We start from the raw sequence: 17826 nt of genomic DNA, 5'->3' as shown, positions 1-17826 counted from the left end.
ACACACATACACACACAGCTGTGGACAATTTAGAGACCTATTAACCCGATGTTTTTGGACTATGGAATTAAGTCAGAATACCCAGAAAGAACCAATGCATGCATAGGGAGAATCTGCAAACTCCAAGTGGAAATACCCCATAAAAGACAAAACAGTCCATTGTGATTCTTACAGATTTTAATAAGTTAGTACAAAATAAAAGATCAACATAAATACATAAGTTTTCATTAGGAATGCATCAAAAGAAGGGCTAATTATATAGTGAAACGAAGGGAAAACATATAATGTGTGGTAACTATGAGACTTTTAACTGTATAAATACAAGGCAATAATATGAGAAGTATAATCTGAAAAGTGCTGAGCTTTGCCTCGTTAACCTAATTTAACACATTTACAAAAACGTGTTTCACATTTAGCATTTAAATCCAGCTTTGGACAAGAGCGTGTAATTATGTCTCCCAAATAACGCAAAGGAACAAATCCTCCTTCTAATATGTAGTGCTGTACAATATTTAATTATTTTCAATATTTGGAAATTTATTGTAACAAATAATATTTTGAAACAAAAACTTTCACTTTTATATGAAATCAACCCAAACACATTAAACTAATTTTTTTAGATAATACATTTTTATCATTTTTAATGTTTTATGATCTCACTTGAAAATTGTAAAATCTTACCAAAAAAATGAACAACATATTTAGTGCATTTTTTTTTAAATCAGTCATCTACAAAATAGAACCTTTAATATTATCCACTCAAAATCTGCCACAGAAATGAGCAGACAGAAAATAAAGCAGAATCACGTGTTTCTGGGCACTTCTATAGAATCCTCCATCATTGACTCAGAGCTTGAATTAACCACAGATTGGTGCCTCCTAGTGGCAGCACCAAGGAGCTGCAGGTCAGCTGCAGGAATCTCCCTCAGCTCCCTGCGACACAGTTTGACAGGTGTCATTTCTAAACTAACCTCAGGCTGACCTCTTGTATACCTTTCATGGGACAGTGTGAGTGCCTGACTGTGTTCAGAGAATTTTGTCTTCGGGAGTGCTTGGACGACAGAAAGTGATGGCTTGACTGGTTTAGATTCTATTTCCTCTGTATATATTTTTGTGTATGTGGTGGAAATGTGTGTCGTCTCTCCCTCCTCCTCACAGTGTGTTTCGGGTTCATTCACACTGAAAGGTAAGTGAGTGCCCTGCCTTTCTCTGCTCTCCTGTGTGTGTGAGGACTGATTGTCATTGTGGGGAGCATCACTTAGAAGTTCTTTGAGCTTCTTCTTCAGCTGCCGACTGGAGCTTTTGTAGAAAAACAACTCTTTCTCCAGATGCTGGACTCTGACTTGTATGGCTTGTTGTGTCTCTCTTGACATCCCCTCTAAATAACCAGAAACACATGAACAATACAGAAGGAAACATGAACGAAATAGCAAAATTCACAGAAAATATCACAAATACTCTGGATCCTCACCTTTAAGTTCCTGTAGTAGCAGCCGGACATTGTTTTGGTGATCTCTGTGTTGCAGGGTGAGCCTGCGGTCTGCGTCCAGAGCAAAACGCTGCATGGCTGCCTCCATCTCCCTAAGTGCTGCTTCCTGCTCGCCGACATGAAGCTCCAGCTCTTCACACTGCATATGTAGACGACGCTCTGCCTCTCGAAGACAAACGACCTGGAGTTGTTGTTGACGACAGTGGTGGTTTAGTACAACAAAGCAAAGGACAGAATGAATTAATATAAATTTGAGGCATTAAAGAAACACCCCGTACAAACAGGCTGGGACAATAACAGCATGCCGTAAGGACAGTCCATGAAAGTTAAAACATATCTTAAATCTATCCAGAATCAGAATTTTAGGCGTTAAACAACTCAACACACAGTTAAGGAGTGGCTAAAAGGCTCTTGAAGACTCTAGCAGCAGTCTGCAACTTTTGATTCTCCCCGTGACTTTGAATTAGGCTTTTCATCACAATCCTATTTAAAATGCAGTAATCTCTGATTCTGGTGGCTCTTTTATTAAAAAAATACTTTTTCTTTCCACTCAACTTTCCATTAATGTGAATGTATACAGTGCTCTGTGAACAGCCAGCTTCTTTAGGAATGACCTTTTGTGACATATTCTCCTTATGGATGCAGTGAGAGACTGCATCCATAAATCTATATGCTAAGTCAGCATATAGATTTTCATCTGCTATAAGCTATAATCCTCAAAATTAGCAGAAATAAACACAATTTCTGTTTTTACATTTATTACTGAATTACTAAAGTAAATTAATATGTATGATATTTTATTTTAGTGAGATGCAGGGTGTCAAACAGCCCTGTTGGAGGACATTTAGCCCAGTCTATGCCTTAAATATTTTACTTGTAAAGATAATTAAATATATGATGAAGATAATTTCCTCTTGCCTTGTTGAAATATTTGATCAACAGCTCTATGGCCTCAGGTAATGAGAGCTTCTTCAGCTTCCTGGTAATGTCACAGTGCTGAGCGGGTTCTGTGTCTTTGGACTCGAGCAGAGATGAGTTTCCGACGAACAGGTGATTCTGCCGCTCCTGGATGGCGTTGTTTTTAAATTCAAGAGCTGCATCTAGAGCCTCAACAGCTTCCTCCAGCTGGAGGAGGGAATGCTCCTCCTGTACAACAGGCATAAACAAATGAAAAATAATGTAAGGAGCACAGAGAGAAATCAAAACATGAAATGTCTTACCTCCACAGAGAGCACTCTGTTGTCCCTCAGCTGGGCTTCCAGAGTGTCTCTTTTCATCTTCAGCATGTCTCTCTCTTTCTCCAGCTCCCTGACTGTAACCATTCTGGTCTTTCTCGCGCTGCTCTGACTCTGAAGCTGCTCTTCCACAGACTCCAACTGAACAGACACTTGCAGCAAGTCCCGACTCAAAGCCTGGAAGTCAGAGAACACATTTAAAAGTGAAACAATTCCAGCTTTGAAAACTGACTTTACAAATGGATGGTGCTGGAAGCAGAGGCCGACCTGACTGGACTGCAGCATCTTGATCTGGAGTTTGTTTTTCTGTTGGACACAGGCCTCTCTGTGCTGCAGCACCTCCACTTTCCTCTTCAGCTCCTCCCCCAGCTCCTGAAGCTCTGCTCTCTTATGAATGGCCCTTTCCTCTTCTTCTTCAGGCCAACTACTGCCATGGAGCTATAGTAAGGAAACGCAAGGGCGAAAGAAAGAAAGATGACAAAAGAAGATAAACTTCTGCTTTATCTTACAAGAAGATAATTGTGTCTAAGAACAAATAATGTCTGTTTAATACTTTACCATTTTCTTTGTTTCCATGGGAAAGTTTTCAGGAACAGATGAACTCTTTAAACTTTGTCCCTGAACACAAGAACACAAAATACTTCAATTAAGAAAAACGGTGACAGTTACACCACGATGCAATGATGGCCTGCAAAAATTAAGTGGTTTTGTATTTTAAATTATGAGAAAATGAAATTCTTGGTTAATAAAACAAACTATAAAACTCTTAAACGCCTAATGAATAATTACTTAAAAATACTGATAAAAAAAATTGAATAAAAGTTATTCTCATCAACCGAAAAAATACAGTGCCTTTTTATTTAATATTATTTGTCTGACCTAATTAATGTTCTGAAATTATCTTTGATTATCTTAAAAATCCACATTAACTTTATTTTTTAAGGAATTTTCCCCAATTAAAATGCTACATTTGGACAGGAATAGGTATATTTAAATGAAGTGAAGTTCTTTGCCATGTTCGGTCACCGTGTTTTGTTATTTTGTTCTGACCCTGTTTTGATGGGGTTTTCTGTTGTTGGTCTCGTCCAGCTCCCTGAGGCTGCTCTGTAGCTTGGCTCTCTCCAGCCTCATGCTCTGCAGGCTGTGGTAGACCTCGACTCGGATCTGCTGGCTCTGCATGGAGAGTCTCTCCAACACGTTTCCCGTTTCACCTCTGTCTACTGCTTGGATTTTTCTTTCTGTTGGTAAGAAATAACTATGCTGATTTTCAGGTTTATTTATGTTATTAAAAAAAACATTAACTTCTAAATCTAGTTAAACATGTCCAGTTTACATAATTTTCTTTAAAAACAATGTAATTGACATCGAGTTCATCTTATTTACTTCCTGATAGTGTGTCTGAGTCAGCGTTAACCTTGAAGTACTAATCAAACCTTTGGAGACATAATAAATCCCAGATGGGTTCAATTTCAAACCTATTAGAACCTTTTGTTCCATTTCTCTGCATACAGCAACATGAAACCATGTTAACTCACCAGTTTTGTCAAGTTCTTTGATAAGCTCCTCCTTTAAGCGCATGCTGACCATCAGTTCATGGATTCTTCTTTCAACAATGTTGGCTCGCCTTACCTTCTTCACAGGGTTTTCTTTTATGTCTGATAAATTGGAAAAGGAAACAACTTCTGGGTACAGTTTATGCCAACGGGATAGTTAAGCAGAGAAATCAGAAATGAGAGGATGGCATAAACTGTGCAAGCTGAATGAATGTAAAATAATGAACATGTAAAGAGTACCTTTGACCAAATAAGACTCTGGTACTGCTGTTTTTCCGTCATACATTTCCGGTGTAGTGCTTTTGGGTTTCAGTAGTAGTCTCTTTTCCCAGCTTGTCCAGGTTCGATTTAAAGGAAGCCTAAAATAACAAAATAATATTAATAGAAAATTCAGATTAATTTGATGCTTTTAGAGAAAGCTGCAGATCAAATTGTCCCATAAAACATGTTGAAAGTAAAATTCCATTAAAGTGGCCAAAAATATTACTGTTGGCCAGTAGAGTTTTAATTGAGTGCACCAGAAAGTTATATGATCCACAATTTTGTTCATCCAACCAGGGACCCAGTGTGTCTGCAATGTTTACACACATTGATACTGCGATACTAATTCAATCAAACAACGATTTTCCATTTTTAACTTACTGGAAAAAATTGTATTAATAACACCCTCACTCCTAGGCATAGTACCTGTAACTATAATTAGTTATTGATCTTTATATGGTAAACTGTATAAAAAGCTCTATAGTAAAGGCTCTCACCGAAATTCTTTCCTGCACGAAGATCCTTCCATTCCTGCGTCCTCCTTTTTTGTCTCCTCCTCATGATTATTTTGAATTCTTTCCTTGCTTTCGGCCTGTTGTGTAATGAATGGACAGTAGACCTCATCTTTTTCCTCGATCTCAGCCAGAAGGAGATGACCACGCATCCTAAAAGCTGTCATCACCCTCTCCAGTGAATAGGTGGGTGGACTGGAGTGAATCTACAAACACATCAAATCAAACAAAATTATATATAGACATGGTACATGCAACAGATAAAACACACACCCATATCCATTCAGGATTAAATGTCATACCTTTCTGGATGGCCTGTGTAGCAAGCTGTGTGTGATTAGAGGGACACTCTGGGGTCTTGTGCATGAGCTCCCAGAAGGCCTTGCTTCTTCGGTTGACCCTGGAGTCATCCCACGAACAGCCACGAGGCTGCTGCGAAGGCGATCAATCAGAATCTGCTGACTCACCAGTTGTTCAGTCTGAAAATTAATACAAAAATATGCCTGTAGATGACATTTTTTTATTGTCAAAAGGATCTTTGGACAAAAAAAAATCCTTGAAATACAAGAAGGCACTGTATTCAACTCTCTGTTCATTCATCTCACCAGTATTCGAGAATGTTCCTTCTCTTCCTCTGAAGCTAAAACTTGGTTTCTTTTCTCTTCAAGCAGTTTCTCAACTTCTCTTTGAATCTGTCTCAATTCTTCATCTTTTTGCTCCAGAAGTTGCTCTTTTTCTTGGAGGGCTTCCTATGGAAAGAGAAAAAAACTTAGCATTTATTACTTTAAGGAGTGGACTATTAATAAAATATTATCACATTTAAAATGCACATGCACACTTTAAATGTAACTAAACCAATTCCCTTTTTTCTTTTTACCTGACACTGGCGGAGTTCTTCTCTCAGGTTTAAAGCGATTACATGGAGCTGGAGGTCTCCAGCCCCCTCTGAACAGTCTATACTACTTGTATGATGTGACTGGCTGACAGCTGCCAGTCTCTCCTGCCATTCTTGCAGTCTCTGCGTGAACATAACACTTGGAAATGCTTTGAACATATCTGCAAGCAAATATGCTGCTTCCTTTGCCAAGAACAGATACTGTGCAGCTGTGTCTTGGTTCAGCCTCTTATCCAGTGTGGACGCTGTAATCTGACTGGGCTGTTTGAAACCATCCCCATCTCCACCTCCGCCCCTTGCTTTCTCCCTTTCCATCTCCTTCATGTCCTTCTCCTTCTCCTTCAGAAGCTCTCTCAGTGTCTGAACTTCATACTCCAGCTCCTCCAATCGAGTCTCGACGGGTTGGCAGTCTTTAGGATCTGATTTAACATCTGTTAGAGAGACCGCTGGTCCTGGACAGTTGCGGATGTGACGGGCCTTGGAGGCGAACTGAAGAACATTCAAAGTCTCCGCAATGAAGTGGTGGGACGGGCTCACACAGGCCACCATCACTGTGTGGGCGTTGCCTCCCAGTGAGTCCCGGAGGAGTCGAGTGATCTTGGCATCACGGTACGGTACATGCGGACTGCTGCAACCGTTGCCGCGACGACTTCGCCCACGGTCGGAGAGGGCGCGAATAACATTACCAAGGGCAAGCAGGCCAGTATTGATGAGTGCAGACTCTTTGAATTGAGCTCCAGTGTTTCCAGTTTTGCTAGCTCGTTCTGAGCCTGCCAGGTCCACCAGGCAGAGTTTGGACGAGCGCACAGTCTTTAAGGATGGGTTCTTGTTGCTGTGAGAACGGATGTGGACCTGAAGAGTGAGGATCACATTAGAGCGACTGGAGTGCTCATTCATTCCCGTTGCACCAGTGTGACGCAGGGCGTTTCCCATCTCCACGGCACCGAGCAGCTCTTCAGCTGATGTGACAACCATCTCTCTGGCACCAATCACAACTGAAAACAGTCAAAAAAAGGAAATAAGACGGTTTTAACTAATGAGACTAGCACAGACTGTGAACTGAAGGTGATAGAATAAGGGTATTACTGCCAGGAAGAACTGTCTACCTTCTACAGCTAAAATAAAAACAAAGCACGCCCGGGCCTTAACCAGGCAGCAAAATTAGTTACATTTCATTATATGAAAATAAACAACAAATCAATCAATAAATCAATAAATGTTTTGGAGGAAGGTGAGAAGGGAAACACGCTTAAACAAACCCATGCAGTAAATGGCTAAACAGCAGAGCAATTAAAAAAATGTTATAAATGTAATTTCAAAACAATAACCAAAAAATTGAAAAGATGATGGCAAAACACCAAGTGTACCCCATGATTTAATAGCTTGTAGACGCGCATTTAGAGCAACAAATGCACAGACTGCATAGGGTCCTCTGTGGGCGTATTTCATTGTCCAGCTTTATGACCAGGGTTAGGTAAACCTTTAGCAGATGACAGATTACCTTTAACATTCAGCAAGTGATGCCTGTGAAATCTGGGATATGGACTTTGTGGAATTCCTTGGGTTTTTGGCTCTTTCCTCACTGATACTCTGTTAACAGAAGATGTTGCCATCTTTATGCTGCTGTGTGTTAGGGAAGCAGCATCAGAGCCAGCGACTCTAATAGACTAGACAAAATCATCAGGAAAGCTGGCTCTGTACTGGGACTAAGGCTGGAGTCCCTGGAAACTGTGGTGGAGAGGAGGACACTGAAGCAGGTTCTGTCTATTATGGACAATAAACAGCACCCTCTCCACCACATAGTGGACAGACAGCGGAGCACCTTCTCACATAGGCTGCTCCAGCTCCGCTGTCGTAGAGACAGATACAGGAAATCCTTCCTGCCACATGCCATCTCACTGTACAATAAAAGCTAAATCATTGTTCTGCACTAATCAGTCCAATTTTGCACAACTGCACTGTGGCACACTTGCTGTACATATATTTACATATACATACTGTATCTGCATTTTTTTGAATCTTTGCAAGGACTGCTCTAAGTTGCTTTTTATATTGACAGCATGTTGTATTTTATTTTTATTTTGTCTACATTGATACTCAGTGGTGGTTGTTGTGTGTTTTGTCTCTATGCTGCTGTAACTGCGAAATAATTTCCCTGCTGGGATGAATAAAGTTATTCTATTCTATTCTATTCTATTCTATTCTATTCTATTCTATTCTATTCTATTCTATTCTATTCTATTCTATTAACAAACACTCGTTTTTTTCAAACCAACAAGCTGCCAAAATTTCTGTTTTTAAAATCACAGTATGTAAATCTTTTGTGTGTTTTTGTTTACTGGCTGTTGAATTTAATCAATTTTACAACCAGGTAAAAGTCGGATGAATTCATGTCAATGCACACAAAATCATTGAACCAAATGAGTCTGTCATCTTTCCATGAATGCATTCATTGTTTTGCCATATTTAAAATAATTTTTTACCTGTGTTCCCCTTTTCATCGTCTCTGATGACAAGTTCTTTATGATTGGTGTTCATGTCCAACAGGTCCCGTAGTTCTTCTCTGTACAGCTCCATGTATGAAACCCGCACCGTTGCCTCAATGTTATCATCGTTCTTCCGCTTTGCCAGCAACAAAAACACATCCTGAGCTACACAGTCAATAATTCCTCCTTCATCTGCAAGGTTTCAAAATATAGACAAAGATTCAATTAGAATATTTTGTCTGAAAGAATCAGAAATATGGCACAGTTTTTGGTTTTATTTATTTTTTGTTAAAGTGTTAATCATAAAAAGACATACAGGCTATATCCTATTTATTAAAAAATAACCATAAAGTAAATTTTATTTCAGTCAAAAAAAAAATTTCATTCCACACTGGGATATATCTCAAGTTTTTACTCATAACTGATACTCTTAAGCTTGATAATGGCTTAGAGCTAATAAAAACCTAGGTTTGAGTTTCTCTAACCTAGGTTTCTCCTTTTAGAGAAATTATTGTCTCAACGCTGTGTTGCATGGAAAAACTCAGGAGTCTTTTTTTGTGGCTTACCCGCCTAGTGAGAGTTATCAGTGACTATTTGCTGGACATCTGTCAAGTATGCAGTCTCCTCCAGGATTTCTGTATCAGATATCTTATTTAATAGTTTATTTGAGAAAGTATTTGTTGTGTTTTCGTTAGCTGTAAGCCATTATCAAATAAACAGCGAATAAATAATACATACAAAAGCACTATGTGTAATAAATTTATATTACGTTTTTCTTTCAATTGAAATAAATAAACTTTTTTAATAACTTGCCTTTGCTCCCCCCGCCCAGTGTGTACGTCTTGCCAGACCCAGTCTGTCCGTAACAAAACACGGTAGCGTTGTATCCGTCCAGCAGAGACTCCACCAGGGGCTGGACGCAAGACTCGTACACTTCATCCTGGCTGGTTGTCGGTCCGAACGCGTGGTCGAAAGAGAAAAGGCGGTCCGAGCCGAGCCTCACCTGCCCGGAGCCCGAGGGGACCACCCGGACGCACACTTGATGCTGATGGAGGAGCTCTTTGCGGAGCAGGGGACGGATACGGACCGCCACCCGGACACAGACCTCAGTCATGAGGCCGTAATAGACCAATGAACTTACACAGGGTTTAACTTTTTTTTTTTTTGCTCACATCTAACCTCTGAGATGCTTCAAAACTCTGGTTTCGAAATAGTTAATTGCTAATTCACTGTTACTCGAAGAAAAACAAATTTAACATAGCCCGTGTTTTAACTCTCGTGGTCGTTTTCTCTCTAGTTTCTGGTAACTTCACCTCTTAAGGTTTGTTGTCGATTTGGGTTGCCCGGGCGACCGACGCCACTGTGACGCAGGAGCCAAAAACCGGAAGAGGCGTTCAAAGATGGTACTGGACAGCTGCCGCGAGGGCAACGGCGCCATCTACTGAATATTTAAAGTACTGAATTTATTAATTTCATAAAACTAGCCTAAATAAATAAGTAATAATTAAATCTTTTGGAATTCTCAAAAAAAGATTGTGGTAGAAGAGCCAGTAGTGCTTTGGCTGATGACTTCAGGTTTCAACAAAGGACACATGAGATACAGGTCAGAGTGAGCCTTGAAGGTCATAGATAAATTCTTAAAATCGGTTGTAACACTAATTGGTAGAAGACAGAAGTAATGTCATTTCTTTTTCTGGATTTAGTGGAAAAAATCACTGTACACATACAGTTTTGGACAGTTTAACATGAAGCACAGTCACATGATTTTTAACGGTAGCAAAAAAGGACTAGACAAAAAACAAAAAAAAACATAATTTTTTGCCATCTGGATGTTAAAGGTCACAAATTCAACTCCATACTAACTAGACATTACAAAACATGCATAATGTAATAGCATAATGTAATCACTTGCTTAGCTAAATCAGGATGGTTAATACAACAGATTTGTTGTGCAAACATTGTCATTAACTGCACACTGACAACTGCTTCATAGAATCACCACCATGTTTGGTTTCTTCGCAAGGAAAGCCATCAGTAAGCAGGAAACATTCTGTATGTTCTGCTTGCAGTCTGTCAGTAGTAAATACAGCGTGTATGGTGAATGGGAATGTGGGCCATCTCTTTGTGGTGCTGCTTAGCGAAGGGCCAAAGGTAGAAGTCAATGATAGCAGAATTGATGTTACAGACGTTTCCGTCCGTCTCCTGTACCATCTTATGCAGTCTTTCCTTGATCAGCTCCACGGACCAAATGGAACATCCTCGGATCTCGACTTCTCTTCGATCCCCTGAAGGCAGCAGCTCACCTGAGACAGATCACACCCGCTGATTTTTATATTGGCTTACATTGGCTTTAAAAAGCATTCTTACCTTTGAACTTTTTCAAACTGTTACATCATAACTATAAAACTGAAATTATTTTATTAAAATTTAATAAAACAAATCAACACAATTTTGTGCATAGACATGAACTGAAAGTACAATGATGTATTTATAAGGGTTCTTTTACAAATACAAATCTGAAAAGTGTTATGCGTGTGTGGCAGCAAAGTAATGGTAAATCTGGAGGAGCTGCAGTTATTCACAGCTCAGGTGGGATAATCTGTAGACAGGAGAACTACTAGTTGCACCCTCCTCAAACCTAGCCGTTGTGGGAACGTAAAAAAACATTTGTCAAGAGAAAGCTATGCAAACACAAGGAATAAGGTGCTCTGGTCAAATGAGACTTAAAAGTAACTTTCTAGCCTGCATGGAAAACACTTAGTACAGCAGAAAACTAAAGCTAACACCTCTTTTCTTCAGTAGTCCAGTACCGGAAATAAACAAAATCAAGTTATTTTTCAGAGATGCTATTAAACTAACCCTAGTGAACTTAGGATATTTTTAAAGAAAATTGAGAAAATCCTTCAAGAATCTTTTGAAAACCATATAGAGTTTTCCTTACAATTCACAATTATATGCAACTTTGTGCTGACTAGTCAGAAAAATCTTAAAACTCATTGTCTTAAAAATGATAGAATGTAGAAAAGGTGAAAATAGTATGAATACTTTTTCAAGGCTCCATATAGGAAAACACATGCTCGGTCCCTCACCGTTCTTTAGTGCCTCCATCAGTGCATCAGAGTATTGCAACACTCCTAAATAGACAAGCGCCTGAGGAACCCTGTAGTCTGCAAACATGGTGAGACAGTCCATGTTGATGATGTACCCTTCTCCTCTGGTCTCCATCACTGCCCAGAAATCTGCCACCAGGATCTGGGCTCGCTTGTTGAAAGAGATTTTTTTGCCCTTAAACAGCAGATTAACACAAAAACAGATTCATTATCAATGAGTTTCCGACTACTGGCTTCAGACTATTCATTTTTTGGTAAATTATTGGTTTGTAAATAGCATTTAATTTTGCTTCATTTTTCGTAATATTGTAAAGTTACCAAATAAAGCAAATATGCTAAAAAAAAATAAAAAAAAACTTGTTGCATTTTTTTGCACTTATTGTAATCCCTTTTGCCACTTTTTTGTCAGATGATTACACAGCTGTGATGCTGGTTTTGTCCAGTAGGGGGAACTCTCATGCTAAAATTTATTCAAAGTCCTCCAAAAGAGGCTACTCAAGGTGTTTCAAGTGACAATTTACAGGTTCGAAGTGTAATTAAGTAATTAATCACTTAGTGTTGACATGGAGTACAGTAATGTACATCACATATTGAGAATGCCGTAATTTTCAGACTAAATGTAGTATAAATTTGCACACTGGGATGAACTCCATAATTAAAAATTTAAAAAGTTCAGTATCTAAAGGAAAGCCGCTAACCCTCAAGATGCCCTGACTAAAGCAAGACCTGTAGAGATGCTTTAGTAACAGCTGATACTTATAAAATATCTTTGCAGTCTTTCCATACATTTAGACATTACTCTATTCATTTGGCCCTCTGACCTCATATGTAGCTTCATCCCTGTAAGACGGGATTTTCTCCACGATCAGCTCCACCATCTTCTGAGCATCGTTTCCTGCTTGGCTGATAAAACTACGGAAACTTCGTCCGTGCTCCAGCAGCACGCGCCCACCCTCGGTCAGGACCTTGGAAGGAAGATTCGAATTCAACACCCATGATGAGCAGGAGATGAACTGCACATTTTCATCTTCTCTTTATAAAGTAAGTGACGTGCATGTAATAAAAGAAGCTTGATAAATAATGATGATGAAAAATATTTTCAAGTGAATCATATTTTCCAGTATGAAATTAGTTTTTAAAGACATTCGTTTTATGTTTTTAAATTCAAACAAGATAGAAGTGGTCGATGTTGGTGCAGAGCCTTTCACAAAAAAGTTGATAATCAGTAATAAAGTAAAGAACCTCTGAGTTATTTTTGACCACGACATGTCATTTAAATCCCATATTAAGGGTCCAGGACTTAGAAATATCCTGTCAGAATGATGCTGAGAAACTAGCTGATCCTTTCGTTACTTAAAGTCTGAACTATTAAAACTATTTACAGGAAGTCCAAAATATTTAGTTAAAGGCCTTCAGCTGGTCCAAACCTTGCAGCAAGAGTTCTGATGAAAATTTTAAAAATAATATTTTTCTTCTATTAAGCTTAACTTCATTGGCTCCCTGTTAAATCTAGAATGAAATTTAAGATTCTCCTACTCACATATAAAGCCAATAAGAATCAAGCTCCATCATACACCAGAGATCTGATTCTTCCATATGTTCCTAGCAGAGCCTTTCACTCTCTTTACTGCTGTTTCTAGGATTTCTAAAAGAACATTGGGAGGCAGATCCTTTACTTATCAGGCTCCTCTCCTGTGGAACCAGCTCCCAGTTTTAGTCTGTGAGGCAGACACCCTGTCTACTTTTAAGACTAAGCTTAAAACATTCCTCATTGATAAAGCTTATAGTTATTCTCACTTTGATTATCCTGAGCTATCTCTGTACTTAGGCTGCTATTTGCTTATGCTGCTGGAGGACAAAATGGGCACTTTTTTTTGCTCTGCTATACAAGTATATAAAATGAGCATCCATTTTATATAAAATGAACTGGAAATGTGGAGGATAAAAGTAGAACCTGGTGGCGTTCCTGAAGCATCGGCATGGCTGTCTCATTGTCTGATCGGAGAACTTTTCCCAACTCCTCCACACTCATCTGGGAAAAGTACTTGGGATCAGTGATGGGTACACCTAGGAGAACAGAGTGGAATTATTATTATTATTATTATTATTATTATTAATGATTCTGGTTTTTAATGTGCAGTACAGAAAAGAATAAACTAAAATGATATGTTCTGATCTCATATTTTCAGAAGCAAACTCTGGCCAAGACTACCTGTGCTTCTCTGAGAGCAGCTGTTACACATATAAAGGGCACAGCGACAACACTTTGAGAGCGGTATTCCACACAAGACATAACTGCTTCATATCCGGAGCCGTTCTTGCTAATTATAAATGATGATCAGGCTCATGCAGAGCCACCAGCAATTTCCTCGAACTCCGAACTCACAAAGGGCACACAGACAAAAAGTGACAATAATAAAGCCACAATTTTCTCCTTGTCTCTTGAGAATAAGGAACCAAAAGAGAAACACATAATGGAAAAGCCACATTGTCATGTATTATGACACAGTTACAGCATTTTCTGTCAGTGGCTCACTGTTTAGACATTTTCAATCACACGTTTGGTGGGTCTGGGTCCCTGACAGTGGTAGGGCAGATTTACTCTCCATCAGTGGGATATTAGAGCTAATATATAATAAATGTATTAAACTACATGACAAGAGATAGCATGTAATTTCAGGCCTTCACATCTATATAGATGACAGGTGGAGAAATACAAATTAAAAGACAAATTCATAGAAGTAGCTCACGCAATTTTTGTAATTGTGATTTATCAAACAAATAGTGAATAAAGACTTTAATCTCAAATGTATTAGCTGGTGCTTGCTTACTATGTGTGCGTGTTTTAATGCAGTTGTGTCTCTGTTTATGTATACATGTTGTGTTTTTCTGTCCATATTTCTGTATCGATGTTTGCATAATGGGAAGAGCTAGAGTTTGCCAGAAGTTAAACTCTGAAGGTGGTTGCAAATGAAGGGAGAAAAATTCCAACCAAACCTCCCAAAGTTTGCAAAAGCAGAGATTAAAAAAAAAAAATCAGCAGTGTGGGGCGGACAGAGATCTGACAAAAAAAAAAATCCCCATTAATTATCCTCATCCTGCATTCATGCACAACTCTCTGTCAGCGTAGGAAGGGAGACGCTCTCTTTCTTCCTGATCAAAACGGTAAATACTGAAAGTACAGTGCATGATGTATGCAAGTGGTCTCACCTTCCTCCATGGCTCTGGTGATGGCAGCACACAGAGTCATGTAGCCTGTGTAAGTGGTGCCTTTATAGGTCACCTTACACTGCTGAGCTTCGTTGTCAGGCCAAAAGGAGAAGTTCATGGTATTCACCACGAAAACCCAGTTTGACGCCTGCAGGGTTTATAAAACACCATAAGCAAAAACACAACATAAACCTTTCAATAAATAATCAGTTTTTGTGCTGTCTGTAAGGTTGTTTACAAAGTTCTACATGAAAGACATTGAAAAAGTAAAAAAAAAAAAAAAAACTGCTTAGTTTTAAGCAACCCTAAGGAATTTAGTAAAAACACATCATATTTTTCCCAGATTTTAAATGTGTTATTTGTTGCATTAAATGAAACAAACAAAAGTCTAAATCTAATAATGTTTATTGTTAACCAATATTCTAAGTGATAATGGTGTTTCAGGATGAATTATTTCAAGAGAACCCAAATTATTGGAGTCAAGTGTCTTTCTTACAAGTGTCTAAAAGTTACACTTTATCAATAGTAACTGGAAATAAGCAATAATCTATATTGATGAACCAAATAATCATATACTTAACATTTTTTATTTTGATACCATTTTCTTCTTATAACTCAAATGAAAAAAATATCTTATTTTATGAATAAGAGCCCAACTTAAATCTCATAGAACAAATGTAGAATCTTCTTCAAAAAAGTAACCTGTGCTGTTTGAACATTTCGATATTTTTTTATTTATTTTTGAGCTCTAAACCTTCAACTGCAGTTATTTGCGTAATCATATTTTTTTCATTCAACATTTCACCCGTATCACCTTTCTCCAAAATCAAAAAATGTATTAACTCTTTTATTGCCTTCCTTTAAACCCAACTGTCCAACCAAGTGATTTGCTGCTTTTGCACTGGGGTAAAAATAATTCAGCCTTGCGGTGCTGAGAAACTCCCCTGATCAGAGGTGGATGCCGGAGCCAGGGGATTGGCCACCTTCCAGCCACTGGCAGTCAGGGCGTCACTGCGTCTGAGATTGTAGAGCATCTCTGCTACCTTCTGGACTCCCGTGTCCCTGATTAACACGTCTCGGCTTCGCTCGGCCACAAACTGCCCAGACTCTCTGGGAAGGAGAGGCTGCTCCATAATAACTGGTGCAGAAATAAAACAGAAAAAACCACATCTGATATTCAATGAAAAGCTTTGAATTCTCAACAGCTAAATGTAAAGATGATAAAGTATATTATGCTTCTTAAAGGTTTGGAATTGTTGGCCATACTGTATATGGCTGACTTTAGGTGCAGCCTCAATTATCACGTGATTTGAGAAGAATTTTATTCCCAGCATACAAGCCCTTTTCATACCAAAACATTTAATAACCTTTTAAACAAGTGCCACTTGAAAGCAATTTTAATAAATAAATGTAAACAAAGATAAGTTGATCATATTATATATATTATTGGCCAGGTGTATCAGGCGTAGGTAATAGGATTTTTCCAGATATAAATCTTTTTGTATTTTCTTATTTTAAAGTATTGGTCACTGGGCCATTTTAAATCATGTTATATCTACAGCATATTTATTCTGTGTCGATGTAAAGTTCCCTGTGTGGCAGGAATGCTGAGTCACTCGACCAAATCTACCTAATGGAATAAATAAAGGTGACTGATTGATTAGTCTCTCATGTGCCCTCAGCCCTCCAGATGCATCGCATTGCACATCTTGAGATGGTTTCTGTTGACCTTTCTTCTTGGTGAAGTAGGTCAAGTTAAGTTAAACTAAATAGATAATGTCTGAACAGAAATTTCCAAGTCTCGTCAAGGGATTGAACCACCTTAGGGTGAGCATCAGCAAGGCCATAGGGATAGTGATAGACTTCAGGAGAAGGAATATGCCTTAATTGCCACCTACAGCAAGTTTACAAAGATTTCCTTATTGATATTGGAGATCTATCAGTCAGTTGCTTCCAGCTTTACATTTTTCATAGCAGCAGCAGAGTCAGAGACACTGAAGAAGCTGTCATCCATCATGGACAACCTGGACTGGACATCCACTGCACACTGGACAGACTGCTACAACTCTGTTTGACAGATACAGGAAATCCTTCCTGCCATATGCCATCACCCTGTAGAATAATTATCGGTGTCCTGCTCATCATCATTGCTGCATTTGCACAATGATGCTCATTTTTATGTATTTATATACATAAAGTATATGTCTATATACTTTATATCTATATACCTTAAGGTTTAAAAATTAAGTTACACACGAGGTAGATTTTATTTACCAGTTTGTGTTCTTTCGAAGACAGACGGCTGTACTGGTTTTTATTCCAAGTCCTGTAAATTAAAGAGGCTAATTGACACTTATTGTGCCACACTTTTAATTTTTTTTTATTTTATAATGAGAATGAAACAAATTGTTTAAAAGATTGATATGAATACTTTTGCACAAATCATTTTTCAATTTGGTTAGTAATTGTAATTAATTAAATTTTTTGTATGAAGCGACATAAGCATGCGATAAACACCTGGAAGGGCAAAGTACATCAACAGATCGAGCATTCATGTCAGCTTTGACTTTTGCTACGGTATGATCTATCCGTAGCATTTCAAACTATAAACACAAATTATTTTCTTTCCAAACTTACTGTTCAACTGTAGCTTGTTTATACGCAAAGTATAGCTGCTTGGCTCCTGCAAGGATAAAAAAACCCGTATGAACTTCTTTGTACTACCGGGTTTTCAGCTGCTGACCAATCACTCTTTAAGATTCACAACAGTCTACCAATCAGAACGGTAAGGCGGGAAATCTTATGAGCATGCGCAGAAGCAGTCTGCCGCCATCGCCGAGATGTCTGCTTTTCTGCTAGTATATCCTCATAAGGCCTTTCACAACTAAACAAAGGGAGCTACATAGAACAAAAAGAAAAACAAAACCTGAAGTTCTTGTGTTTTTTTTTCTTCTGAAAGGACAGGCTCGTTTAACTGCTAAGTCTGCCGAACTTCTGTGACCGATTTTAATTAACTTCAAACAGGAAGTCAATCTAGCTGTCAAGGTAAAGATGAAAATCAGAACGCTATTAAAA

The 17826-nt window shown here is 38.5% G+C and overlaps 2 protein-coding genes across 2 annotated transcripts; both read right to left on the bottom strand.

Annotated features, from left to right (window-relative positions):
- Positions 1-661: 661 nt before the first annotated feature.
- On the bottom strand, positions 662-9765 carry kif27 (kinesin family member 27). The gene is made up of 15 exons (XM_023343291.1): positions 9245-9765; positions 8429-8623; positions 5928-6940; positions 5656-5799; positions 5353-5529; positions 5036-5256; positions 4518-4636; positions 4260-4379; positions 3775-3962; positions 3283-3342; positions 2992-3162; positions 2710-2901; positions 2408-2635; positions 1472-1670; positions 662-1378 (listed from the first exon to the last, which is right to left on the bottom strand). Exons 1-15 carry the CDS (start codon positions 9543-9545, stop codon positions 804-806), a joined length of 3903 nt encoding a protein of 1300 aa, XP_023199059.1. The 5' UTR covers positions 9546-9765; the 3' UTR covers positions 662-803.
- Positions 9766-10155: 390 nt separating this feature from the next.
- c12h9orf64 (chromosome 12 C9orf64 homolog) lies at positions 10156-17744 on the bottom strand. Its single transcript, XM_023343389.1, has 7 exons — positions 17389-17744; positions 15696-15889; positions 14752-14899; positions 13496-13608; positions 12363-12506; positions 11521-11716; positions 10156-10734 (listed from the first exon to the last, which is right to left on the bottom strand). The coding sequence occupies exons 2-7, from the start codon at positions 15882-15884 to the stop codon at positions 10505-10507; spliced, it is 1020 nt and encodes a 339-aa protein (XP_023199157.1). The 5' UTR covers positions 15885-15889; positions 17389-17744; the 3' UTR covers positions 10156-10504.
- Between the last annotated feature and the right edge of the window lie 82 nt (positions 17745-17826).

This window comes from Xiphophorus maculatus, chromosome 12, assembly GCF_002775205.1.
Source record: "Xiphophorus maculatus strain JP 163 A chromosome 12, X_maculatus-5.0-male, whole genome shotgun sequence".
Taxonomy (NCBI): domain Eukaryota; kingdom Metazoa; phylum Chordata; class Actinopteri; order Cyprinodontiformes; family Poeciliidae; genus Xiphophorus; species Xiphophorus maculatus.
This window is presented reverse-complemented; position numbering and strand designations above follow the sequence as displayed.

Coding starts and splice junctions, on each gene's coding strand:
- kif27 (XM_023343291.1), bottom strand. CDS start 9,545: ATGACTGAGGTCTGTGTCCGGGTGGCGGTCCGTATCCGTCCCCTGCTC. Junction 5,257..5,352: donor TACACAGGCCATCCAGAAAG/GTATGACATTTA, acceptor ATGTGTTTGTAG/ATTCACTCCAGTCCACCCAC. Junction 1,379..1,471: donor GCTACTACAGGAACTTAAAG/GTGAGGATCCAG, acceptor CTGGTTATTTAG/AGGGGATGTCAAGAGAGACA.
- c12h9orf64 (XM_023343389.1), bottom strand. CDS start 15,884: ATGGAGCAGCCTCTCCTTCCCAGAGAGTCTGGGCAGTTTGTGGCCGAG. Junction 13,609..14,751: donor CACCAGAGCCATGGAGGAAG/GTGAGACCACTT, acceptor CTGTTCTCCTAG/GTGTACCCATCACTGATCCC. Junction 11,717..12,362: donor GGGATGAAGCTACATATGAG/GTCAGAGGGCCA, acceptor CTGCTGTTTAAG/GGCAAAAAAATCTCTTTCAA.